Source organism: Dromaius novaehollandiae, chromosome 13, assembly GCF_036370855.1.
Source record: "Dromaius novaehollandiae isolate bDroNov1 chromosome 13, bDroNov1.hap1, whole genome shotgun sequence".
NCBI classification, from domain to species: Eukaryota; Metazoa; Chordata; class Aves; order Casuariiformes; family Dromaiidae; genus Dromaius; species Dromaius novaehollandiae.
In genome coordinates this window covers 17,844,044-17,871,537 of record NC_088110.1, presented here as the reverse complement: position 1 = coordinate 17,871,537, position 27,494 = coordinate 17,844,044, and the positions used below count along the sequence as shown (strand labels likewise).

At 41.9% G+C, this 27,494-nt stretch overlaps 1 protein-coding gene across 3 annotated transcripts in view; it reads left to right on the top strand.

Moving 5' to 3' along the window:
- Positions 1-27,494, top strand: part of ADAMTS18 (ADAM metallopeptidase with thrombospondin type 1 motif 18) — a 205,609-nt gene that overhangs the window by 109,625 nt on the left and 68,490 nt on the right. The window contains exons 1-3 of one of the 3 annotated variants that reach the window (XM_026107646.2): positions 12,653-12,933; positions 13,081-13,165; positions 15,057-15,373. The exons of 1 other annotated variant lie outside the window; for it this stretch is intronic. In XM_026107646.2, coding sequence (XP_025963431.2) covers positions 12,832-12,933; positions 13,081-13,165; positions 15,057-15,373 — 504 coding nt within the window. In that variant the 5' untranslated portion in view covers positions 12,653-12,831. Of the gene's footprint in view, positions 1-12,652; positions 12,934-13,080; positions 13,166-15,056; positions 15,374-27,494 lie in introns of those variants that run through there. One more of the 3 variants, XM_026107648.2, reaches the window with a different exon arrangement.

Genomic DNA, 27,494 nt, shown 5'->3' with positions numbered 1-27,494 from the left:
GAAGCCAGAAAATCAAAAAGATGAAAAGCCTTTCACATAAACACCCTTGCAGTGGACAAATCCATTGCTTTTTTAATACAGCTGTTTTCTTCTTCAATTATATGTTGATCACTTTATGCCTTCTACTTTTTGTATAGATTAAATTCAATAAATGCCCTAGGAAAAAGATATAGAACAGCATGTAACTCGAAAACAAGTGTGCCAGGTTCACTACTGACATCTGCTGGGTGGAATTTAGGGTCTGCTGGAGAAGGAAGTTTGTCTTGACATGCCTCTTGGCTGCAGCAGAGTCAGGACATAAAAAGTTGTGGTAGCGTATAACAGAAGAATTCCTTTCTGTAGATGTTAGGCCTAAGATATCCTTCAGAGATGCGTAGAGTGTTTCCACCCTGACTGCTAGAGCATACAGAGAGACTGGGCACAAAAGTTACAAGATATTACTTCTGGGTTTGTGATTGCTTAAACCTATCCTTGGAATTTAGAAAATTTGTTAAGCATTATTTTCATGCTGTTTTAAAAGGGAGATGATTTCATGGGTGTGCTATGAGTTAGGCTACTCAGACAAATAATCTTAGAGTTGAAAATGGAGTGGCTGTCTGCCATTACATGCTGTCATGAGACAGATTTTAGGAAAAAGTAGCCCTCTTTTTCTGTCTGAAGAAACAGGAGGCAGATAAGACATCATAACTTCATGTCCATCAAAGTATATTGCCAAATGAAATCAGATTTTTGTCTTAAGGTGTATCTGTAACTGCCAGTCAGGAAGCATCAGCAGAACTTGGGGCATGGCGCAGTGGCGTTAGACAGAGTTTAAGGAGGTGGGCGTACAAAGAGCGTGGCTTCTTCGGCTGCCGGCCATGAGCCCCGCGAGAGTATGCAAGCTGCACAAAACGTTCCCAATCGCAAACGTACCATAATAATAATGGTCCACTGCTGATGGTAGAATTACTTTGTCATTTGACTTTCTAGTTTTACAGTCCAGGGCAGGGAATGTATGAATGTGTGATAACTGCGCACATTTTGGAGTTCAAACATTTCAGGCACTCTGAATGTCAAGAGCGGTCTTTCCTATCTAGGGACTGTGGAGCCTATTCATGCTACAAAGGCATGTCCAAAAGTGCTTAAAATCCTACAAATCTGTTTTTAAGTTCAAGATTTATAGTCTATATGAATCAAACACATTTCTTTGGCTGGAAAGAATATGGCTTATGGTAATTTTAATGTTTCAAGGAGTATCTCTGCCACTTGAACACCCACTGTTATTTCCTCCCCTCTTTAGACAAGAATGGACAGTGACATATTCTAATGTCTCTCCACCGAGCACTTAGGGAAATTAAATGGACTTCTCCATTTCAAATTGTTTTGGATTCAGATCCTTTATTTTGACTGGATATGACTGATATCTTCAGAAGTTTTTATAATGTGTTTGATAACATTAAGTGTGACAAATGAAATTTCTACCTGGGCAGTTTACCTAGGATTGCATCTGACTTTTCCCAGGTATGTCCTCTTTTTCTACCTGGATATCTTGTCCAGGAACAACTGATGTCTTGGCATGCCCGTTTAGGACTCCCATAAGCTGATCAAAGCTGTTCACAGATGTCTCTCTTGCATATGGTCAGATATACTCTAGAGAATATGGACAATGGATCCCATGCATTTGGGGTGCATAGGACCAAATGTGTGTGCTCCGAATAGGTGATCGGTGTGAGCATAGTAAATCCCATTCGCTCTGGACTTACTGCACGTGTATAAATCAAGGACGCATCCCAGACACATTAGTCTCACTGCATTTCATTTTGTCTGGGAAAACCTGGACAGAAATATGGTAGCCCTAAGCTTCCCACATTCCACACTCTACATAGCACACACATAATAGGTTCATGTCTTGAACCCTTAGTCTCTCTTGGGTTTTCCATTATTGTTGATATAACACATAAATCTCTGGTTAAGTTTTCTCCTGAGCTCACAGTTATTTGTGATTTTCCTATAAGCCCAACAGTCTTTAAATCCTTCTGAATCACTTATCAGACTTTTAGGTGGGAAATAACAGACTCCCCTTGATTTCTCTGAGGATGAGTCAGTAGAAGTCTTTTTTCTGTGCGATGCCCTGGCATATGACAAGCCATTGCAAGTGATTTTGGCAGATGTGGGAATTATTCTTTTTGTTTAATATTCTGTGATGTTTTCTTAGCAAAGTTACTTTGGTATTTATTAATTGAGAGTTGTACATAATTTAGTTAATCTAACACTTGATCAGCAATTTCAGATCAACATTTGAGAAGGAACATACCCTAAGGCAGTTGTTATTTATTCTGGTCAGGTAATTCTTTTCTGGGCTGTTTAAACAGCAACATGTTTTCTGTAACAGTGAGGCTACCAGTCTCAGGAACAAAGTTTGCAGAACTCTGCAGAATTTTCTGATCATCTTTCCATTCCTTTAAAAGTTTAGCTTAGTAGTTACTGCTAAGGGTCATAAGGATAATCAAGTATTAAGAGGGCCGGATAGCAGCATAATTAAGAATATGCAACACAGCAATATAACATTCAGGCATCTGGTAAGGATTACATTTGCTGGTTAGACAAAATCATGAAGATACAAACCCTTTTGACAGATCTGATAGGGAAAAGAAGGATGAATACATTACCATTTAAGCTGCCCTTGTAGCACGGAGAAATTCTATAGTGTTTTCCACTTAAAATATTTCAACATCAAAAGCTAAACATTTGGCTCTAAGGGAAAAGTTCTCATATTTACATGTATCACACATTGCTAACTTCTCCCTTAAAATACCTCTGTGAAGTAAACATTGACTAAACTGCTCACATTTGGATTTTAGGGGATTTTTTTCAGCATTCGGAGTTTTGGAGTATGTGCAAGTCTGACATGGTATTGCAAAACAGTCTGATAGCCGTTAAGTTTCATAGTAGATTTGCTTCTGGGTAGCCCATAAGGAAGAGGTTGGAATAATCTCTCTGAAATATGAAAGACTGAGCCATAATAAAACCACCGTGATAATTCAGGGGCTAGCATATACAAGCCACATTTTTTAGTTAATAAACAACCAAGCTTTAATCACTACAAGTAGGTTGTTGTTCCCTTTACACCTATAAAAAAGTGCTTTGAAAAGCAGCCCAGGCACTTAGTGAAAGCTATAACTTTACAAAAGTTATACCGTGACATGTTTATCAACAAAATAAAGCCCCCATTCTTCCTTTTCTTCCTGCTCCCAAGAACAACAACCTGCGCACTACTAAAGTGTTAAGCTTTATTTAGTGAATTGTTAGAGCAGGTTTTTCCTGGACCTAACAAGGCAAGTGTCTGCAGCTCCAGAATAAAGTGGGAAACTGAAGAAAGCTTTGAATTTCAAACATCTTTCAGTGAGGAATTAGTTTAAAAAGACATACAACAATAAGCCATGAAATAAGTCCAGACACCATAATTCAGGGCTAGAATATGCTATGAAACTGGCAGGCATCCAGGCCAGAGCCAGGTGCCTGTTTTGGATTAGATTCAAGTGGCCTTAGGCCACCTACAGAGCTTTCAGGTAGACTCTGGAAGCTGCTCACCTCCGTATGCCCTACCTTCACGCTGTTCCAGGTACTTGCAAAGGATTCCCAGATGGCTGGCCCAGATCCAAAACAGTGTGCTTTCAGATCACCTTGTCTGTAGAGTGTGATGAGGCAGGTTTCAGGAAAAAAGGTATCTGGGAAAGAAATACTTAATAAACTGCCTGTTTTCCTCAGTTTGCAATGGCTGCAAATAGTATTGTTTACTCATGAGAACAGCCTTTATGCTTTGCGGCTCTCGACACACTTATTGTTACGTGATTGCAAATGAGCAAAACAAAAAATATATATAATTAAAAGGACGCAAAAGATAAGTCCTGAAAAAAACCCTTTTTTGGGGGGGGATTACTATAGGTCATTACAATTAAAAGTGTTTGACAGTCTAACTCATCTTTTCCTTGCCACATTCTTTGTATCTTTTTCATTCCATTTTACTCTGGATCATGAAAATAGGCCGGGGTAACTCAGGTTGTAGACTTCAGTGTGCATCCGGACGGCAAATAATTTTTGCTTGACTGTGTCTAAGTCCCAGACATGTGATACCTTCCTTAGTCCTCTGAATGCCACTACACATCATGAGGTTGCTACTAGTTTCATACCATGAGGGCAGCGTGCGGTGCCTACCTAGCCTGGCAGAGCTGGAGTCAGTGCATGACTTGCTGCTAAATGCAACTTGGTAAAATTATCCTGTGAGCATGGATAAAAAATAATCGGGTCACCCTCACATGGACTAATCAGTTTCAGTTTCGAGTTATCAAGCTCTAGCACAATGTTGCAGTGTCTGCATTGCCAAGAAGAAGGTTTAAATCTCATTTAAATCCAAGGTAAAAAACCTCTTCTCATTAAAAGTGAAATGATTGAAAAGGTCATGAAATCGCTTTTATTAACATTCACCTCTTGAAGAGTTCATCCATGGAGCAAAACAACAGCAGTTTCACAGCGGCACCTCCCAGCATGCACATACGGAACATCAGACACGTACGTAAATGTCTCCTGAGTAGGGTTTCATCCTGCATAAATGGCATTTTCAAGAGTATTATATTCTATATTTCCTTATTGGAAGATACCTAAAAACCCACTTGTTCTTTAGCCCTCCCAGTTACCTTTACATTCTTGCCCCGCTAGTCTTAATATGCAAGTTCAGAATCACCTCTGTAAGGTCCAGCTCTACCCTTACTGAATTCAGCCGAGGAAGGGCTGTTAATTTCAATTTTACAGGCGTACAGCCTAAAATGATTTCATTCTTTTTCTTCCCAACATCCAGTTCTATAGAAATTAGGCAAAATCAAGCACTTTCCACTCAGTACACACACACAGTAAGATATTATTAAATGTTGTCACAGCAACCAGTGCAACACTGAGTTTGTAAGACAACTGGTCGACTCCTCAACATGCTGAAATCACTTTGGAAATCAACACCACAGTCAGGGAATAGTTTTGTTTGCAAATTAGGAATGCAAAGGAAGGCTGTGCTAAATTAAAAACTGTAAGCTGAGCTCTTGGGATAGGGACCAATTTTCTGTTCTGTGTATGTTCAGCACCTCACTCAAATGGTCCTGTACAACTACTGCTACCATATTCTTCTTCTGTTATCATCTTTTGGCAAGCAAAACAGTGGTAAGAAAATATCGCTCTTTGCAGAAAATAAAAGGTAAGGAATACAGGCCTTGTTTTTCTGTTGAAAGAGGAGTAAAACAAATTATATTTTTAGAGTTAATACTCTCATGCAAAGCTGTAAAGTGATTGCTTGCTGCAGTTGTGGTGTAAAATAGCCTATAATAAATGGGACTCTGGTCCTCAAAAAAACACAACTTTCCGATGTCTAACACAAATCCCAGTATTGTCACAGTAAAAGAGTTTGAAGTCTTTCAGTACACAGCAAATAGAATATGCAGATTTATTAGACAACGCCTTCATTGTATAGTATTGCGCGATGCTGTAAGCCCTCTCATATAATAGCAGATATGGAACAGCTCCATAATTCTTTGGGAGACGTTTTTGTACTTGATTGCCAAGCTGTAGTTAAAATTCCCACTGAAATGTCCATTTTGTGTAAGAAAGAGATGAAGGTGGTGGGTCTGAGCAAACAGCTACAAAGGGAGGATGAACACACACAGAATCAGAAGTAACTAATTTTCATAGTTAACAGGCAGATACTTAATTGAAAAGAGATAAAACAAGGTATTTGAGGGTACACTACAACTGTTATGCACAAGGAACTGAAAAGGCTCATGAACTTCTTTGCAATCTATGCTCCCAGCAAGAAAGCTGAAGTAACAAAGGCTCATTGATGTGAAAAGGGGGGGAAGTTTTTAATAGAGGAATCTCAGGAGCCAGCCAAAGAAGCATTATCTTGTATTAAAAAAATCTGCAAATAATGAAATTCAGAGGAGAGAGAAGCCAGTTTTCTTCTTTGCTTGGCCCATGAAATTAGTACCAAATAAAAGAAGAAACACATGTAAAAAGGACTGGAGACTAAATCTTCCCAGCAATACTCTTCTCGGGATATGTTGTTCAAAAGAATACAGGGATTCATGTTTGGAAACGCTGAGCAGGTTCAGCTCCTATTGACCTCCAGTGGAGCTGTGGATTCTTAGTACTTTGGAAAATTAATTCCCCAGAGTGCACTTGAAATTTTCATCCCAGATCTCAGACTCCCACCCCAAAGCTAACTGGATACCAGCAGGAAAATCCTCATCATAGATCTTATCTTACAAGGCATCCCAAACTGATGCTAGCACTTGTAGCTAATACAGAAAAGGAACGAGTCAGGTCAGCACAAGCTACCTTTCTAGTCCAGAAATAAAATCAAAAAGGAAGATAATATGTCAAGCTTGGGTGAGAAGAAGCAGTGCTGCTAGGAGTAGGAGAGAAAAGAATAACTTTTAGGCTCTGTTGGGTGAAGCAAGTGCATTTTGTTTACAGGCATGAAAAGAAGAACCAATAAGAAATGTATGAGATACCATTTTGTCTCAATGCCATTTAGTTTGGGGGTGGAGTAACCTCATACATTCCTATTGTGGAAAAAAATAAGTTGAAACTTCCATATGGATTTTCTTTCTTGGCCTGGTTTATCCTTTTCTGGGGTGCAGATGCTGGCTGACTGTAACAGAGACTGGGCTTTCCTTCTCACACGTTATGCCAAAGTATGTCTGAAACCAATACTAGTGTCTTAGAAGTAATTTGCAGGAGTTGTAAATATATCCTTGTGACTCCATAGGCTACACTGCCTTCCGGGTATAGTGCAAATCAGTATTTATGAAAAGCATTTTCAAAGTGGATCTTTGAACCTGCTGGACTGCACGGTTTCTCCTGTGCCATTTTTGATCCATTGTATAAATACAAATTTTGGCACGTGCACAACACTATAAACTGTATAATTGTTTTTATTAGAGTTCTGTGAGTTTGGAGGTACCTGTTCTTTAATTACACTTGGCAAGTTTCCAGGAAAACTCTTCTAAAATGCACTGCTTGCAAAGTCTTAGTTGGGCCACCCACAATGACAGCTTTTATTTTTCTTCTATTAGTGATGGACATTTTTATATAATTTTGGTCTGGGTGTGTGACAGAGCCCCCACGTCCTGAGCTGCAGCTTCCCCTTGTTCACTTTTCAGCCACAGACTGTGTCGGGACACTGTGGCAGCAACTTGTGACATTTGGACCCCAGCCAAATGAATGCTATTCGCCAAGGTTTTAGGTTGTCTTTTTTGCTTCCTTGGTCTCCCCTCCCCCCTTTTAAAATTTCTGGTGACACTGGAAATGCAAGTCAGTTAATCTCTCCTCAAATCTAAGCATTAGCCTACAGCACTCACTGCGAGAGAAATGCAGAACATTGCTCTGTGAAGTTTCTGAACGTCAGCCGTAAGCACCCAGCATGGAGGTGGTTTTAGTTCCGCTCTTGAGCCCAAATCTGTTGTGTAGCAGCGTAGAGCAAGTACAATAGTAACAAGTCAGCAGGATAGCTGGAACTTCATACTCCATGCCAGAAAGTAGGATGTCCAGCTAGCACAAATAAATGTGTAGAACTAATCAAATTAGGATGGACATGCTGTGCAATACAGAGAAATGCATGTAAGCAGAAAATTGTGTTTAATATTTGTAATCAAAAGCATTTATTTGGGACTATAGCAGCCGAGTGCTACGTGCAAATTGGGTGAGGAAAAAATGTAAACATTGTTTCTTTGATTTCTTTGAGAGTCAGGGTACAGCAGGAATGCTGGATCAAGCTCCTTTTCCAGTGGCTATGATTAAAAAGCTATGTAAAATGAATTTAGAGGCTTATTGACAGAAAATATTACTGTAAATGGTGGTGAAAACCTATTCCACAGAGATTACTCTTTATTGTCTGGAGTTTGCCAGAATTTATAGGATGCAATCCGAAAACTGTGGGTTTAGAGCTCATTTGAGGAAATAACTTCACTCCTAACACCACGTTTTGAGGCTTCTGTAGAAAGCAGGATTTAATGCAGAAGCTGGGGAGACAGTGGAATTTTATTATGTGAACTTTCAGGCCTGCGAGGAACATGAATTAATGGAGGAACCACACTAAGTCAAGCAGCAAATGTTTTTGCTGCTTATCCAGTTTCCATGTCAGCTGAAATACAGTTATCTGTGAGGAGGATAGCCATTGACATGGTATAGCCCATGCCATGTGTCACTGAAGAATGCCATTAGCCATCACGCAAAAGCAACTTTATTATAGTAGCTCATATTATAAACTGCACAGTGGATATGCAGAAACATGCTTTGTATGTGCTTTTGGGAACATGCTGGACTAGCATTTTCCATTCCTGACAATATTATAGCACAGCTTCAGGTTTCACAGAAATAAACAAAAAATCCTCATTGTTTCCTTTTATGAGTGTAGCCTTTTAAAATTTGGGAAGGGAGGAAAGGATATTGCATAGGAGTAGATGTGCTGTTAGCAGGCATCACAACCCTCACTCGTGCTCTATAAACCTACTCAGTGGAGGTCAGAGCAACTGTTGAAGTTAATGCTAGCCCATCTTGGGGGGCAGCTGGCCAGAGTGTCCTCAGACCACTGAAAGTCAGTTAGGATGTGTCGTGTTCCAGCTGTGCCTCTGTGCCATACCAGAGGTGCTGCCAATGGCAGAGATGTAGGCCATGAGCTCTCTGTGTCTGCCACCTCCCTTCTGCACAAGGGATCTTTCTGGCAAGATAGATACGGTGGACCAATTTCTCAGATTTTGTAAATCAGCCAAACAGAGGAGCTGTGATCATTTATTCCAGCTGAAGGGATCTGGCCTCTTCTTTAATTGTATGGTACTGAATAGCTGTACAATGGTAATTTGGTACCAGATTACCACAGCCCTCCCTCTACACTTGATCTGTATATACCCTTCCACAAGATATTTTTCAAGATACTCATTTTGCTGGAGTAGAGGTTTTGTCATGCTCTAACTGAGTAGCAGTTGCTGAACTCTGCAGATGAGTTATATAAATTTACAAATTGCCTTGAGATTATTGAATAAAAAATACAATGGGAAAGAAAAACCTCCTTAACAGTTGAGTTGAGGAGGAACATACCCAGAGTAACTCCACTTTGTAGCCTACATCAACTTGGGAGAAAGAGTGGGTGAATTTGGTAGGCCTTGAAAACTATCAGCTCATTTTTAAAGAGGATCATTTTCATTTGTAAGGAGGTTTCCATGAAGTTTCACCACATGGATTTTGACCCAGCATGTGCCCAATCACCCCTCATTGCAGCTGAAGGCAAAGGGCTCCTGTGCTTCACAAGGGTAAAACAATTCCACAAGAACAAACACAAGGAGAGTGTAGAGGGCGACCTGGAAGAATACTGCCGAGTGCTCATGTGTGTCTCGAATATCCCAACAAGTATGTCTCCCAGTAAGAAACAACCATAGAAATAGTCAATTAGGAATGGGCAGTTGCGGAAACTGAGTGCTAAGTTAGCAAATACTGAATCTGTTCTGATTCTGTTATTCATATTTACTCAATACAATGTGACCTAAGTAGCCCTCAGTGCTCCTTTTTTGCCATTTGAAATACTGTGCGCCTGGTGGCCTAATCATAAATGACATAAATGTAGTATAGATTATTCAGATTAGTTGCTAATACAAATGTGTATGGAAAAATAATCTAGACTACAAGGTGATAGCTGTCAGACAACAGACTTCTGTGGATCATTCACTCATCTCTACTCAGTGGTCGCAAATGTCTCTCATGATAAAGAATTTGCTCTAACAAAGAAGCCAAAACAAACATGATGGCATTTTTATTCAGGGCATATTTCTTCTGCATGCCTGTCAGTCATGTTACCAACAATGTGAGTTCTGGGTGTGTGGCTAGAGCTCTTTATCACTACGGCCATGATAGCATGGTTCTTGGGAAAAAAATGTCTGCAGAAACTCATGGGAAAAGAAAGAGGCAATATTAGAAAAAATAAGTATTAAAAATAATCTGTGATAAACTAGCAAGTGGATGTAAGAACACTCTACATCTTTGCACAAGGCAATATGGAGAGACACTCTGCACCCAGGAGTGATGTGTCCCGAGCAGAGGGAGGAGAAGCCCTGGTGGACCTCAGGCTATGCCCCTGCCAGAGTCCATATGGTGATGAAAGTGAAGTATTAATTCCCTGCTGGTGTAGAGCAGCAGAAACTCCACTCTTCCCATTAAATACGGGAGAAATTCTGACTTCCTGTGTCACGGTACACAGAGGCATCTCTTTGCCCAGTGCTGGAGATCCCTCCCCGAGGAAGGTATTAACTGTAGGGCAGTGCTGAGGATGACACCCCTGCACTGGGGCTCCCACGTTTCTTGCACCCACTTGCAACAGTTTCTCATGTAGGTGAAATACAAATTCGGCAAGTGGATACAAACAAGTAAGGGAAGAAAAACAGAGGAAAATGATCTACTGAAAATATGACAAAACTGATCAGCATAAGAAAAGTGATAGCAGCATCCAACCTGACAGCTCAGGGAGAACAAAGCAGAGCCCAGTAACAGACCGTAGGGTGGTAGTGATCATCTCTGAAGGACTAGGACTCCCTCCCCTCGGAGGTGGGAATGGCTAGGGAGCATGGAGGGGGGAGGGAGAAAGGCCTGAGAGTGCCTTGTTTACCTCTCTACTTAGCGTGGAGCTTTATTTCTCCAGTGTTTGCATGGTAACTGTTTGCACATGGTAACGAGCTGCCTGCAGGATTCTCTGATGTTTATGACCATCACTGCTGTGATCTTGATTGACTCAGGGAGCAAAGTGTGATGTTGTCTGAGCACGTTAACTGATCAATGTTGCTGCCTACAGGCCAAGAAAGGTTGGGGACCCCGGCCTAATGCCAACTCAAATTTGGACGCATGTCATTTATAGTCACGCAAAGCAGTATCACATTTTTTTCTTCTTCTTTGATCACACTCAGAAAATGCAAATCCCCAGGGTGAAATTTTAGCTCCACAGAAATCAAGAGCAAAACTCTCTTCAGTGGTGCTAGGTTTATGATGAAAGTTGTTTGTTTTTAATCAATTCTCGTAATGGCTAGAAAACTGTATTTACTTCCCTCCCCTCACAGCAAATAAAATGTCAAACTTCACAGTCAAGCAGTCTACTGAAAACAATCAAGGCTATGTGTTCAGGGTGTTGAAGGCTGATAGTAAAATTACAGCCCTGTAGTTGTATACTTTTCTGCTATTGTCTCCAGTGCAGAGCATGTTTTATGTGTTTTGCTCCACTGGGGCCACAGTAAACTTGTAGCCAGCTCTTTCTTTGGAATATGCTCCGTAGGAGGTGACAGATGCGCTATTACACAAAGATCTTGAAACTTTATCATAATATATTTAGCAAGGTGATAACATAAAACCACTGGAAAATAGAGAGGTGAAGGAGAAATTCCACACCTGGGAAGTCATTTAATGTTTATAGACAGGAAATGCTTTAGAAAGGGAAATATCTCTGATCTGTCTCTCCAGCCCGCTGCCCCAGCCTCGTTACCAAGGGCCGGGCGGCTAACGAGGGCGACGGAGGCGGGGGCTCCGGCTCCCCTCGCGTCCCAGTGCTCTCCGGCTGCCGTGCCAGCTGGAGCAGCGCGGCACCTGGGGTCGACACAGGGACCGTTGATTGTCATGGTGCGACACTTGAACAGGGGAGATTGCGAATGCGATTGCACAGACGCACACGCCCTGGAAAGCTCTCCGGCACAAAAGGGAGAGCGCGAGGTGAGGGACACTGCTCTAGTGCGCCAAAAACATCAGAAACAAGTTCTGTATTGATTTCCCGCCTGGACCAGGCCCATCAGCTTCAGTACTTCAGTTTCCTTTCAGATTATTTAGACCTTTCATCCTTCACTGAAGTTTTCTGTGGAAGGGAAAGTGTAACCCGATAGCATAGACTAGATTAGCAGGGACTAGAACCTGGTGCTGCGTTTGGCTCAAAACATGTGCGCCGTTGTGTGAAAGTCAGCTCCTTTACGGACACCAGCATTCAGTACTGAACTGGTCTTGGCTATCGCCGCTGCATTTCCCCCCCCCCCCCCGGCAACCTAATCTCTGTGTTTGATTTTCTTTTTTTCTGGAAGCTGCCATAGAAAATAATGGAAAATGCCAGCGCTGTCTCTCCGACGGAATGGTGCCTCGCCGGCCAGGTGGCCGGTGCGCGCTGCGCCTTCTCGCACCCTTCGCCACCTCCCAGCGAAGGTGCGCGGCCGCCGCCGGGGGCTCCGCTCCCTCTCCGGGCCGGGCCCGTCCGCCCGCGCAGCGCAGGGGTCCGGTCCCCTCGGCCGCTCCCGCAGGTGGCGGTGCCGGCGCGGCCCCGCGCCCCCCGCAGCCCCGCCGCCCCCTTCCAGGTGCCCGGCGCCGCCTCCCGCGCCCCGGCCGAGCCGCGTGTCGCTGCCCGCCGCCGCCCGGCCCGGCCCGGCCCCGCCGCCTCCCCCTTGGTCCCGCCCGCGCCGCGCCGCGCCGCTCCGCTCCGCTCCCCTCGCTCCGCTCCGCGGCGCCCCCCGGGCGGCGGCCGCGCCGAGACGCGGCGCCGGAGGCAGCGCTGCCCCGCGGCGGCGGCGGCGGCGGCGGCTTAAAGCGTGCGCGCCGGCGGCGGCGGCGGCGGCGGCGAGGGCGCGCTCACCTGGGCGCCGCTCCATGGGCTCCGCCGCCGCGCACGGCGGGGGCGCGGCGCGGCGCGGCGGCCGCCGGGGCTGCGGCGGGGCAGAGCCCAGGTGACCATGAGGCGGATCGGGGCCGGGCCGCCGCACGCTCCGCGCAGCAGGTAGCACGCCAGGTGCGCGGCGGAACATGGGCTGTCTCCTGCTCGTCGTCTGGACGTTACCTGTTGCGGTTCTCAGCGGCAGCTCCATGCGGTTCCCGACCCTCCCGTGGCTTGGAAGCACTGTAAAGGCAGGTCGAGAGCACTTTCTTTTGCAATCGCCTAGTGTACTTTCGTTCCAGGTTGCTGCACCGTCTCTGGTGCCTTGTCTTTCTGCCTTCCCCTGTCAAGTATATCTCGCCCAACACTCCCTTTTCTCTCTTTTTTTTCTCTTGCAGACCCTTCAGCTGTGCTGCCTCTGTTGCATGTCTCATGCAACGACTTTAACCAGTGACAGCATCAGTATCAGTGAATTAAATCGTGGTTTGTATTGCTCTCTCTGTATCTGTGTGTGTGAACATTTGCATGGATGCTTCTTTGGGTAGGCTGAGCATTTAAAAAGAAGAAGCCACAGTGTTAGGGGAATATAAAGTCAAAGCAAGTTGGCTGCTGTGAAATAGCTAACCCTGGGCAGAGATTCACTTGCTCAGCCCTGGAGGCAAAAGCTGAGAGGAGCGATATGTGAAGGCAAAGTGAAAGAGTAATTAAGGAGGTAAATACATTCACGTTTATATGTGCAGTTAGAAAGAGGAATGTGCATGTAGCCCGAACAACAAAACCTCGTGTGTCTGTTATGGAGCAATGAAACAAAAATAATGAAAAGATTTGGGTGGGAGAGAGGAGGAAGCAGGGCAATGCAGGCTGAGGGAGAGCAAACCTGCGGAGGAAGGACTTGTGTGAGTGAGAGTCCAGGAGCTGCTTGTTACCCGTTTGCGAAGTCTAACACTTTGATGTTGATGACTTTTGGGAAGTTTGCAGCGCAGTGTATGCCCTTCACTGGATGACAGTGGGGAAAAAAAGAGTTCAATACAGCACCACACCAGGGTGCAGAAGGGAAAACCCTCTTGCACCCTATCGTCTGCTCATTGGGGATTCCCTTTCTCCAGCAGCTGCTTACATTTTTTTGGCCACCAGCCTGCTTAGCGTCCTCAACTCCTGCCATTGATTAACACCACTCGAGGAAAGTGAAAGCTCTTCATCTGTTGTTTCCACTGTCTAAGCAAAAACAACCTATCACTGGTTATGTTTTCAGCTTAGTGTGTGTCCAGTAAAATCTATTCAGACAAAGAGATTAGTTGTTTTTGCAACATCTGTTACAACATAAGAAGGAACGTTTTTTTCTTTCTTTCTTTCTTTCTTTCTTTCGTGACAGTGTATTTCAACTTAGGAAGAAAAGTAGATAGTTTTACAGTCAGAGACACGGACATATTTAAGTACTCATAGAGGACTAGAGCTCAGGAATTAAATGGGGTTAGCAAGCAGTTTAGTTGGCAAAACTACCCATATAACCAGGAGTACATGCCAATGGTCCTAGTTCAGCAAACAACTAAAATTCAGACCAAACTTCCAGGATACAAGTAATCCATTTCTGAATAAATCAACAGCAATGGTAAAGTACTCAAAACTAGGCACCTGCTCAAGCAGCTGGCTGACTCATGGCCTCTATTTTTTTACTTTCTTAGGTTGTTGTGAGTAGATCTTGGTCACGTCCTCACAAATAGTTTTGTAATTTTTCACATATTTTATCCAAAACAATAAACTTCTTTGACATTCAATTAGCAATGGCTGACTAAAGGTTATTAGGTAGGATGTAATCTCTTTCTGCTGGAGGTCAGTTACAATTTGAAACCCCGTCTAATCAAGTCACTACAAAGAGATGAGGTCTCACTCTGTTAAGGCATTAATAAATTAATCCTTTAATCCACCTGAACAAGTGGTACAGTTCTATGAAGTCTCAGTCATGGTTACCCCTACAATGATACAATATTTGCTGCATTTTTTGTGAAGGGGGGGCAAGAAAAACTCAACCCGAAACAGCCTTCACATTTGACAGCAATTAATACAGGGGGAGGGCAAAATCTACAGATCTGCTGGTAATGACAAATGTCTTCAGAAGAGTGATTGTGGGAATGTTCACAGCTACGCTAGTTAGTCTGTACCTCGCAGTGGGGCAGAAAGGAAACAAACACTGCTTGAGAGCCTGTGTGACTTAGCAGGGTGAATTTATGCAGTCAGGCCTGTAGAGCTTTGGGGCCATTCCCTGAACCAGGGAACTCTCCGTGTCATACTGAAAACCTGCCGTTTATTGTGTTAGAATGACATTTGTTGTATTTGTTGGGTACAAAAGCTGATGGTGAACTTCTTACCGTTACAGATTATGTGTTTGTGACACCTGTCAAAGTGGATTCCAGTGGATCATACATTTCACATGACGTTTTGCACAGTACTAGGAAAAAGAGATCAACTCAAAGTTCAAAGAGTTCCTTGCACTACAAATTTTCAGCATTTGGACAGGAACTTCATTTAGAACTTAAACCTTCGACCATTTTAAGCAACAGTTTTATTGTCCAGGTACTCGGGAAAGATGGAGTCTCAGATTCTCAGGAACATGAAGTTGAGCAGTGTTTCTATCAGGGATTTATAAGGAACGATAGCACCTCTTCAGTAGCGATATCTACGTGTGTAGGCTTGGTAAGTGTTTCTTTAAAACAAATCAGCGTTTTCATACATGGAACAGTAGCAGTTTTGGCAAAGATACATAATTGATATAACATTATGGATGCCATACACCATTTGATCATGTTCCTATTGTCAGTAGTTGCTATTGCATTTAACAGAAGAGGTTTAGCTATAGCCAATGACCTGCATCACATGCTTTGGTTCATTTATTTGTTTATTTTTTTGATCATGGATTTTGAGGAGAAAAGAGAAGACTGACTGGTAGTCCTGGCAATGAGTCCATGGCAAATTTTGTTTGTTATAGTTTGTGATAGTTTATACAGTGTCTGCTTGCTCTTAAGTAAATGCTCTTCCTGTCTTTGTGATTAGTTTCACTAATTAAGAGTAAGGAAAAGATAATCCATAAGGTTATGGGAAAAAAGTAAATATTATACCTAGGCTTGTCAACTGCTTTAAGGAAGGGTGAATTTCTCAGTTCAGCAGGAGTTATGAACCTTTCTCCACCAGCTTCCTTTGACAATTCCAACCTACTTTGCTTCATAAGTCTCGATTAGTTGACTGCTTATGAAGAAGTCTAAACATTATCTCTGCATATCTTCCATCTATGACTGTCTTCCAAGTTCATGAAAAATTATTACTAACAGAAATTATTTAAAAAAAAATACATTTGACAGTGCTCGTTGTCTGCAAAGAAGTCTGTACTGGTGTAGTTCAGAGGAACCATCTACAGAATCAATAGTTATTGGTGGTTCTTAGGCTAAAGAGAGGCCTTACACTTTGCAACAGTCTCCTATGGATGCAGATTAAAGCAGGGACATTTACTAGCATTAGTTTACTGTCTGTATTCTTTGTGGTTGGTTAAGGTCCAGATGATATGTTGGGTCACCCACTAGAATTCTGTTTTCCAAGGGCTTGTCCATAAGGGCTATTAAGCTGCATGATGGGATCAAGCAAAGGGCACTTGAGACATCCAGTGCTTTCTCCAAATCATAGTCGGTGATTTGAGAAGAGGATGCTCCCTTAGGAAGAGCTGTTGAGTATCGACAGCTGTTTGAAGTAGGCTGGATTGTATTTTGAATGGTCTGCTTTTTCTTTGGTCCCAGCGATTTAGAAGAATTGGTATCTTATGTTTGAACAGTTGCAATCACGACTTTAGAGCAGGTGCCAGGAACTGGATTAGTTTTCTCTTGTTTTTATGGTTTGTTTGTAGTGCCGAACTGTTAATATCAGATTTGCTTAGCTGTGAGTTTTTATATGGACTGTACTTTGGTGGAAGCTTCATTTTTCACAACTGCTAATTTTTATCATATTTGTTCAAAAAAACCTTTTCACTAATTGCACTGTTTGTCATTACTCCAAGGGAAGTGCTCTGTCTACATACAGCAGTTACAGTTTGGGTGATCTCCCCTGTTTGGTCAGGTTTTGATTTTTTTTTTGAACATGTCTCAGGAACTAAGTGGAGCTGGGCTTGTCAAGTCTTGTTTGGAGAAGGAAGGTTCAAGTCTGCCTCAGGTCACAGAGAGACAAAACATGGTGATCTTAACTGAGACTGAAATGGATCTTTTACCGCTGTCTCGCCATGGGTTGTTATGACGGGGAGACGTCACTTAGGAAAGATGCAGAAACTGATCAGAAGAGAAGAAATATTGTAGCATGAACAGATTTATTATGGGAGAACCTTTTCAGTACCTCGATTATCTTTTTCTTTAAGCACTTCCACGGTTCAATAGATTTCACCTTGAATTGTTATTTTAAACCAGTAATTGAAGTACACCTTTACTTACTTAAAATAATCTCCTGCACAGTCAGTATCACAGATAAACTGTACTTGTTCCTTTCCCTCTATTTGTTTATTAATTTCAGTGCCACTAATGAATACCAGGAAATTAATCAACAGGATTCTTAGTCTTTCAGTTTGCAAGGCTGCTTTCTTAAAAATGTGTCGTCAGCTGTCTCTAATGACAACCACGTCACTTTTTACTGTGATCCAAATTCAATAATCATATGTTAAGTCTGGACGCTGTGCTCTGATCAAGGCAACCTTGTGAATAGCCCCTATATCCTCTTTGCACCAACTACTTTTGTCACTTGGTTGCCCTTCTTTCCTATTTGCTTTGTTCACTGCAATTAAACCGAAAGTGGTGTTTCTTCTATATGGTTGGTAGCACTAATCTTTCCATTGTTCCTTTCATTAGCAATAGCTTCTCTACAATAAAACCGCAGTGACCCATTCTTTCAAGCCTGGAACACCACAATGTGATTTGGAAGCAATTGCATTTCAATAGACTACAGGGACTCTTTGATCTAATTTTTTGGATGACCTAGAGTATTCAGTCATTCAGCTGTCTGTTATCTGCCATTGCCTGCAGAGTAGACTTTTGAGAGAAAGGTTCTATATGAAATGGTTTGTTAGGCAGGGTGACCTTAACTTAGCAGTGGAAAGGAGCAAGAATTTGTTGCTTTGGTATAGGTCTGTTAGGAGATGTGTGTATCTCGCTCATGTTTTAATAGCTTAGTTGACACTAAGTCTCCACATTTTAATGTTGATTTGTTGATTTCTAGACCAAATGCTTCCATCAGTCAACACACGTTTCTTGAGGTATCAGGAGGCAAAACTGGATCCACGCTCTGTATCTGAAAAAATACTCTGATACACTAATTTAGCAGTTTAGGAGAATGTGTACAAATTTACTATGAATATTGTCTCTTGACTTTCCATCACCAGTGTTTACATGCTTTGATTGTCAACAGGAAACATGCTTTCTTCCATCTTCTGCCCTTTTCTGCTTCAGTCAGCATCTTCTACTTGCTGGCGGATCTGTTATACAGCAAGAAAACCATGATATTTTTTGATGAAATTAACTGGTATGCAAGAAAATCCTGTTTAGTTCTTCCTAAGTGCCTGTTGCGCTGCCAGGAGTAGCAGCACCATACTCACTTACAGATAAAGTATATCAGATTTACTAAAATCCAGGTTCATGTTCTACATTATACTCAGTCAGTTTTTCAAAGACGCCCAAAAGAAGGATGTACTTCATACACTTCCATAAAAATGTGTTCAAATTATCTATACAGAAGATGATACCTTTTCTCTAAAGTAGCTATGATAGAATTTTCAGTTGCATATATTTCATTAATACATTCTCACTCTCCGGTTTCTTGTTTAACTCTTACAAATTTGGGTCAGTGAGTTCAATTACATTAATAAATACAAAACTAGTTTGTCTCATTGGCATCGACTTAATGTGGCCCAAATAGAAATTCCGGCAAATTTTTCCTTTCTTCACCAATGTTCTTTATTACTTTTCATAGAACACTTCTGTTTTTTGAAACATGAAAAAGTTTTTTGCAAATTCCTGACTTGAGCTAATTACTACTTATTCTAATTATAATTTATTATTGCTATTATGATTTAGTAATATATCATTACTTATGATTGCCTTTAGCTATAATTGGGAGGCAGACTATGCCAAATCCACATAATGAAGGGGTTTTGCAATTTTTCTGAAGCAGATGGTGCTGGCCACTGTTAGAATAAGAAATCTTAGGACTTACTCAGTCTGGCTGTTCCTATATTCTGAATTCCTTCCCCTTGCCCAACATGTTATGCTATCTCTCATGCATAAGAACAGATAACAGACTTGTTCAGCATCTTTAACCCCACTTTCATGATGACATTGTCTCTAAAACCCTCCCTGCTGCCTTGTCACTCTGTTTATATGCTGTGCATTGTTTGTCCCTCCTTGTATGCTACCTTTTGTCTCCTTTTTATCTCCTTCTTATGTGCTGCTTATGTTAGGTCTATGTGTACATGATGTTGTATAGAGTAAAGTGAGTTGTTTGCAATTACACAGTAAATCAGGGCAGAATACAAGAGAACCTCAGAGTTGTCAGTAGTCTAACTGTGTTCTAGAGATATTTCTAAAAGTAATTTATAACTGTGTATTTAGAAATTGAAGTCACATTGCCCTTATGAGCAAGAACTCTCCCTTATAGTCAAACAACTGTAGAAGATTATGGTATGGTCCCATACACAAAACATAGACAATAATGAGCATCATGAATGAATTGTTTGTTATATAGCATTTGTGGGAATGTTGCTGCTATTTGGTGAAGGAGACAGGTGAGGTTATATAGCAAACACAAAGCATGTGTCCCAGAAGACAGCAAGGAGGAAAAAAAAAGAAAGAAAGAAATGCATGTACAACATAATGGCAACTCTCCTACCATTACACTGATCAAGAGATATGCATGTGTGTTTTGGGTCAGAGAGAATATCAGTATAATTCAGTGGAAAGAGTCTGGCCCTTTAAAACTGTATGATACACAGTTTTATTATTTAGGCCAAATTCAGCGCTAAACAGATGTACTAGCATAGAGGCCAGGGGAGCTGCACCTGCTTACACTAGAGGTGAATGGGGGCCATTCTCTCCCTTTTATTTATGTACCTCAATTAGAGCAGTGGTGTCAGCTTCACGCACTGGCTAGTGCCCTCCTTTGTTTTTGGTAAGATGTGATTGAATCTTTCATTATAAGGGGCCTCTTTCTCTTGTCTCAAGTTCTGTTGTGTTTGTTAGTGTCTAGTCAAGGGAAGAGAAAGAGGAGGAAAGGATGAATCATGTTACACTCACTGAGCTGTCAGAGGAGTCTACAACTGGAGAAAGGGTTAGATGTAGCACTGAGAGATAAACAGGAGATGTATTAATTCAATGGAAGTTGTGCGTGCATGTCTGAGGGCAGGACTCTGCTCTAAGTATCAAAGAAGCCACAAAATTAAAGCTTCTTAACACAGCCTGGCCACCTAAGAGGCAGGCAGGCAAGGCGACTCATGTACCCATTCTTTGTAGTCATTTAATTGCACCCCATATTAGCATTATTTGAGTTCATGCTAACAACAGCCTCTTATTCCTAGAGCTCACACTTAAAGTCCAATTAAATATGTTGAGACAAATCCCAAAGTCCTTATTCAGACAAGCTCCCATCAAAATCGGTGAGCTAGACTGCTAGTAAAAGTACAAAATAATTGCTGTTTGCAGTGAAGTTCCTGTAGAAACCTACAGCTGTAAAAATAGGATAAAGTTTGGCCCAGAGGGACATTGAAGAGAAACTGAGTACAGAACTGAGGATTTGACTCATTCTCTAAACTATTTTTAGTCCCTCCACAAGTCAATACACAAATCCTATAATTTTTGTCTGTATACCAGAACAACACTACCAGCATGTGGAAAATACATTCTCTGACTTTCCAGACCATGCCATCTCCCTCCTTTATAAAACACAAACTATGTTTTACAGGATCATCATTTTGTCCACCATTTGGATGGACATTGTCCCATTATTCACCCCATAATGGGGTAAAGATGAAGGGAAGAAAAACCTTTCAAGGAAAATGAGGTGACGATGAGAGAAAAAGTTATATTCTTGAGGATTGTACTGGACAGCTATGAGACACTGTTTCTGGTCCCAGCTTTGTATTGGCTGCTGATGGGGAATGAACTGCATGATTAGATTATCTATATTACCTGTATTATATTATATTATCTATATCTGTCTGTTAACTTTGTTTAGCTCTGGGTTTAACTCTGCAAGACCAAGGCAGTGTAATCTCGGGCACTGTGGTCCCCCTGCTTCCTAGTGGGTGAGAATAGGAATTACAGAGAATGCTGGAGAAATAATCTGCCCCCACTGGGCAGAAGAAGTAATAGAGAATGTATTTCTTCCAAATTTATATTAAAAAATCTGGAGCCCTTGAACATATAGACAGCAAATATTGCATCATCAGCTGTATGGATTGCTCCTTGAACACAGCAGTCTGTGGACGTAGAACAGCTCATGAGACTGCCTGCAGGAGCAAGGTAGTCCTCTAGCTCGTAGGCTTCTGCCTGCTCCATTATTGCTCAGCTGGCAGTAAGAGCATGGAAGTTGTTCGCCAGTGTATTCAGAGCAAGCGTTAGGCTTGCAAGCAACACAGCTTGCACCCTAAAATCAGTTCCAGAATCAGGGAGCCATCCTGTTTTGCATAGATAGGCAGCTCTTCCCAGCTTTCTTTTTTAAGAAACAGTCTTATAACTTGTAAGGGAATTAGTACACATCATCTATCCTTGAAACATCAGCATTTTTCCTGCTGTCACAAAGTCTTTCCACAAAACTTAGTTCCCACAGTTCTCATAGTCCATTAGAGGGAAGATTATACTCGAATGCCCTCATGAAGGTCAGCAGAGGATGACCTGTCTGCACAGATCTGACCTCCTCATAACAGGATGCCTTTGATGTAAATGAGTATTTTTATTTTAAGCGCCACTATTTTTGTTTGGACTGTACCATCTCTGCTGATGTGCTGCAAGACGTTCTCCACTGCACAGCCCTGAATTGCTGAACATCTAAAATATTTCTCTTTCCATAGGGAGATTTTAATAGCAGTTTTTAGTCACTAATAATTAACTTAAACAAGGTTTTATTTTTTTCTTTTCCCTTCCTCTTCCACTTAAGGGAATTCAGTGTTTGAGGAAGATACCAGGTTTGCAGAACCGGAGTCAAAAGCCTTTTGTTTACCCAAAACACAATGACAGTCTGTGAAACTGTAGTTCAAGTCCAGCTCAAGCAGCCTGCTCCTAGAGCTCCGCAAATGGCACATAGCGGTAGAGTGAGTGGAAAGCACAGGAGCATCTTGGTTGTGCCCTGGCCCTGCAGCACAGCCCACTTAATTTGAGCAAACAGTGGTATCAAAACTGTTCTCAAAGTATTTTTCTTCCAAGCTTGCTACTTCCTTAGACTCTCTGCAAAACCAGTGCCCTGATTACTAGAACAGCTTTGTGATTTGCACGCTTGAACGGAATTGAGAACTTGACTTTGATTCAACGTAAGCTGCCCAAAAGAGGTCCTGACCAGTCTGGCAGAAAAGATCATGATCAGTCTGGACGGTCACTGGGAGGTTGTTACCAGCTCCTGCACTCCCCATCCTTTTGGCACTTACAGCTTTCTAGAAAGAAAGTTTTCTAGAAGCACTACAGTTTTCTTTAAGTCACAATTATGTTTGTGTACAGGATATTCAAGATAATACTTTTTAGTCTGGAACTTTTTAGGGCAGGGATTGTCTTGAGAGAAGGGCTGAGTCCTAAAGACTGTTCTCAACCTGTATGGTTTTGAAATTTGCAGTCCACGGATGGGGGCAAGACAAAAGGTGGGGCCATACTAGAAAAAGACATCCTGAGCTGTGATGCAAATAATGTATCAGTCAGTCCTCCAAAACAATTTCAGTGCTACTTGCACTTGATTTCACTCTCTCCTGGACATGAGTAATGTTGTGGACATATGGATTTATAGCTCTCTAGGGATCTTCTAGAAAATACCTGTTTTCTTTTTGGAAGTCGCAGTATCTAATGATCGCTTGACAACAGCCCCACTGAAGTCAACAATCTTCTTATTCATCGTAAGTGTCCCCTCTAACTTGATTCCTGACGATGCACAGAAGCTGTTAGCTCTTTGTGGCTCTTTTATTTATTTTGTTTTTTTAAATGATGTTCTCTGAGTGAACTAGCAGGAGAGGGGTTAAATTAAGTTGTCTTGGCAGTGAGCGTGAGCACTAGAGCTACAGTAAGTTATATCAGCTGAAGCTCAGACTTCATTATCTTTTTCTAAAAAGACCACTCACTTTGTGTTAGGAGGGCTCTGACTAGCCCTTAAGTGGTATCTGATTTGAACTTTAATGGATAATTACATTACAAACAAGATTTTCCTCTGTCTTTTTGATCATGTCACTGGGAGCAGAGATGTTGGTTCTTTCTTGCCTTTTCTTATCCCATTTTAATCCCAATTCTGTTGCTGCAGGTCTACCATAAATTACAGTATGCTAAAGGAATTTCCCATTGATTTGCTCTGACAGTGATTTGACCAGCTATATGAATAGCTGATGGAAGCAGAACTTATCTTTGGTTCAGACAGTAGAGCACTGACTAAAGCTTGGAGGTAAACATTTGCAGAAACCTGAAATCATAATGCCTTGCGGCTCAGCACAGTTTACAAACACATATTAATTAAGCTTCAGTACACGGCTGTGCTATGTGTTAGACAAGAAAGGCATCCCGACTCATAATAGGTTGACATCAGTAGCCTTTTATTGTTTATCGTGCTCGGAAGTCACTAAGAATGAGGGTGAAGAAATGTCAAATAATCAGGTCATACACAAGTGAATGAGTCTTGATGGTTGAAGCTCGGTACCGTGGGAACCATTATTGTCCAGAGTAATTTCACTTTTACAATGTTAGTTCATAATCTAAGGGAATCTTCAGACAGTTTGTGCAGTCAGATGAAGATCCTTTTCCTGAAGGTTGTTTGTGGGTGCCCAGCTAGTTCCTGTCACAAATTAATAAAAGAAAAAACAGTTTGATGACAAAGATGATAGATCTTGAAGTTATTCTTCCTGGAATAACAAGGCCCAGAATGAACCTGTTCAATAGAAAAGGAAGCTGAGGCAATAAAGTGCTATTTACTTGCACAGACGGTAGGGTGTTGCCTTTTCACTCTTCAGTGGTATTAGCATTTCTAGCTACCCCACTATGTACACACCACACTCATGGCTTTATTCTGCGAGGACTGGATTCTTGCTGTTCACAGTGGGATCACTTGAATGCTTGTGCCTGCCTGCCTAATATATGTTAATTGAAGGACTTTTGTGTCTCAACATCTTTATTAATATTAATGGAATGAGATTTTTAATGGCCTTATACAAAATATGCTTGACCTAGCTTGAGCCCTTACTTTTGTTTTTATACTCTGCAGCACAGTGTGGCTTCCAACTAATTTAAGAAGGTAATATTGTATTCCATGGCAGAATACACAAACTAATGAAACATGGATTACTCCTCAGATCTGTAATTTCTTTGCCATGACATATAAAATTTATATAACACCAGAATATAATTAGATTTTTAAAAATAATGAAATGAAAAACAGATTTGCTGTTTTCTCCATGCAAATAATTGCACTTTAGTAAAAAGAGTGGACATTTAATTCTATCTTCAGCAGGCTTGTTTTTATGCCACATGCTTGCCTTTTTTTTTTTTTTAAAGAAGTCATCAAAACCATAAATCTTAACATTAGGCTAAACTAAACCTCAAGAAATATATCAAGTTAATATTGTAATTAAAATACTATCTGGTCATGGTAAAGGGTAGGTCTAAATGATGTAAAACAGTGACAGAGAAGAAAATTTCAAATTTTCTAAAAAACTTGGCTACCCGGTTCCATTTGCTGTTAACATTTGTCAGAAGCTTGTGCTATTTATTTTGGTAGATGCAGGTATCCCTTAAGGATTAAAGTACCAGTTTTGGGCTAGGGCCAAGCTGAATTTTCTGCAGCCCACTGTGGGTGATCACAGTAGAGATAAGCAAAATGCCTCTGTCACTTTTGCACTTTTTTGCTACTACTCTGACAAAGAAAGGATCATTCCTCATAGTCTGCTTTACATTACATTGTTTGCAATGGCTGTCTGTGAAGTCACTGTATAGACGAGCTGGCCAGAACGGTATGTCCAGGCCACAGCTCCTTTCTCTGGGTTCTGGCTTCTCTTTATGCTAGAAGCTATGTTGAAGGCTGTATGGGCATTTTTTGCACTCCCAGCTTGATGCACTGATGATCAGATTGTGAACCTGCCTCCTGCAGCAAAAGCCAAATACCAAGCACAGAGGAAGGCAAGGCAAAAAAAGTGCAATTTCTAGGCTGACACAGAAGTGGGCAACTGATGTCCTCTGATTTTCTGCAGCACAGGAACTTCCCCTGCCATTGACAATACTACAGCTATTTGCTGGTTTATGGGTTTCGTCTGAAGCCTGTTTAGTGAGTGGAAAGATTCATACCGACTTGCTTTGGATCAAGGATGGTCAGAACCTGGCCCTGGAAGCATTCTCTTCTCTTCCTCCCTATATCATCTTGCCCCTTGAGGGGCATGCCCTTTCTGTGGGAGAGATTACTACAATTACTATTTGGTTTAGAACAACATCGTGCAAATGGAAAATACTGCTGGCTCATCAAGAAAGTGAAACGTGTTGGTTTCTGCTGACAAGACTCCAAAACACATCTCGTAAATAATCCAAGGTAGTGCTGTATACTCAGATTTCACTGAATCAGAAGTGAGATGCAGGAAAACAGTCTACTGAAGGGCAAAGAAACCCATCTGCAGACAGACCCTCTCCTGTTCTCTTGGACCACTCTGACTAATAACAGCCAGAAGTGGAAGGAGGCAGGAGGTCAGGCAGCTACCCAGGGAACCAGCTGCTGCTACTGCTGCTAGAAAAATGCACTGAAATGCTTGGCATCTGGGGCCTGCAGCTGCCAGATACATTTCAGTGTACTAATGCCAAATACTGCTCTGCTGCCAGAGTATTATGACAATGAAGGGGTAAAAGAAGCATACTGGCCACCAAAAAATGTGAGGTCAGGAGTAAATTTGAAGAGGTCACTTGGCCTTATCCTGATCAAGTCCTGGTGAAGTCAGAATCTTAAGTCTAGCATTTGGAGTAGGAGAGGAAAGTGGCTTTGAGGCTTATTTCCCTTGTTAGACAGGGACATAAGTTCTTTACCTACAAGAAAACTGTGCGGGGACATTGTCACTTGTCATCATGGGGATGCATGTAGTTGGCAAGACTTAACCTCATCTATCTTCTGCTCTTGGTAGGAGAGCTGAGTAGCTTCAGAGAGGAGGACATGTAGTCTCATAGCAATAGTGCATCTCCTGTGATTCTTCTCTACCAGGGAGTCCTGGCTGGTCATTTCAACTGCTTGAGGCACAGAAGGTCCTGCACTTCTCACTTGGTGAAGGCTATGCATACCCCAAATACCATGTGTGAGCGTACAGTCAGTGCCCTGTGTCACTGAACATCAGACTGATGGCATGGCCACAAAGGCTTGCTTTCTTCATCGGCCTGTGTGACAGATGAAATACCAGCAAAAGGACAATTTGGATCAGAAGCTGAGCCAACAAGAGAGATTGATAGATTACAATGGACAGTGGAAGCTGGTGATCAGAAGCATGCCAGACTTTGGTCTTGACCTTCTATTTACAGGTTTATGGCTTTGGGGATATACTGCCCTGAGAGGTTTGTTTTTGTTGTTATTTTCCAAGCATTTCTTGAAAACAAGCTTTCTGGTGTGCAGAGTAGTTGCACAACACTACATTAGCTGGAAATGGCTTCGGGGCTGAGGAGACGATATTTTTTGTTGTTGTTTTGTCTGCACATGATTCCTTTAATCATTCTAAGGATTACAGTTTGGGAAAGTCAGGAACACACTCTAATAGGAGAAGCAAAACAGAAGGAAGAGCATGTTGTTCACCCAGAATGGAGGCCTCTGTTCTACAAACCAGCGTTTGTGCATGACAGAAGTCACTCTACCTCCACATCCCTACTTCTCTGTTAGATTTAAAAAAGCAAGATACGGAGTGTTTGCCCATGGACTCCTGTTTCCTGCTTGCCATCAGCCTCCCCTCGGTGGTGCCCCTGTGCCCCCGAATGCCCCCATGGATATGCCACGTGCCCTTGACGACAGTTTACCCTCTGGACCTGCCTTCCGGCATTTAACTTGCCAATAAAATGAAGAGAAAGAAATTTATACATAAACACATATCTATACCAAAGCATTGAACTGGTGCCAAATCTTTAATCTTGATTTTACAAAAGATAATGTAATTCAGTGTTCATTTTTGTGAAATATTAATATATTTTTATTTCCATAAAGTAGCGCAAGACCATGATCCTTGGAGTTGTTGTCTTCTGCCATTCAATAGTAACATTATGTGCCAGCAAAATAGTAGTAATTATTTAAAATAAACACCTTCTTGTTTCTTCCAGGAAGGGACTTAAATTTTAAGAATGGTGATGTGATTTATCCCTCCTAGACTGATCGTTGTAGTAAATGGACGGATGTGCAGTTAGTCCACAAAACAGCAATGTGGATGACTTAGTCGTCTTCAGTCGTCATCCGTCTCGCGCGACTGCTGTCATTACAAAGAACATTAACACAGGTCTGTGAGGGACGAGGCCCAGGTAACGGCACTGTGAGCTCCAACAGCCACTCCTGGGACCAGAGCCTGGCGGGAGGGTCCCAGAACCGGTGCCGCTTCCCTTAACTGACGGGTGTC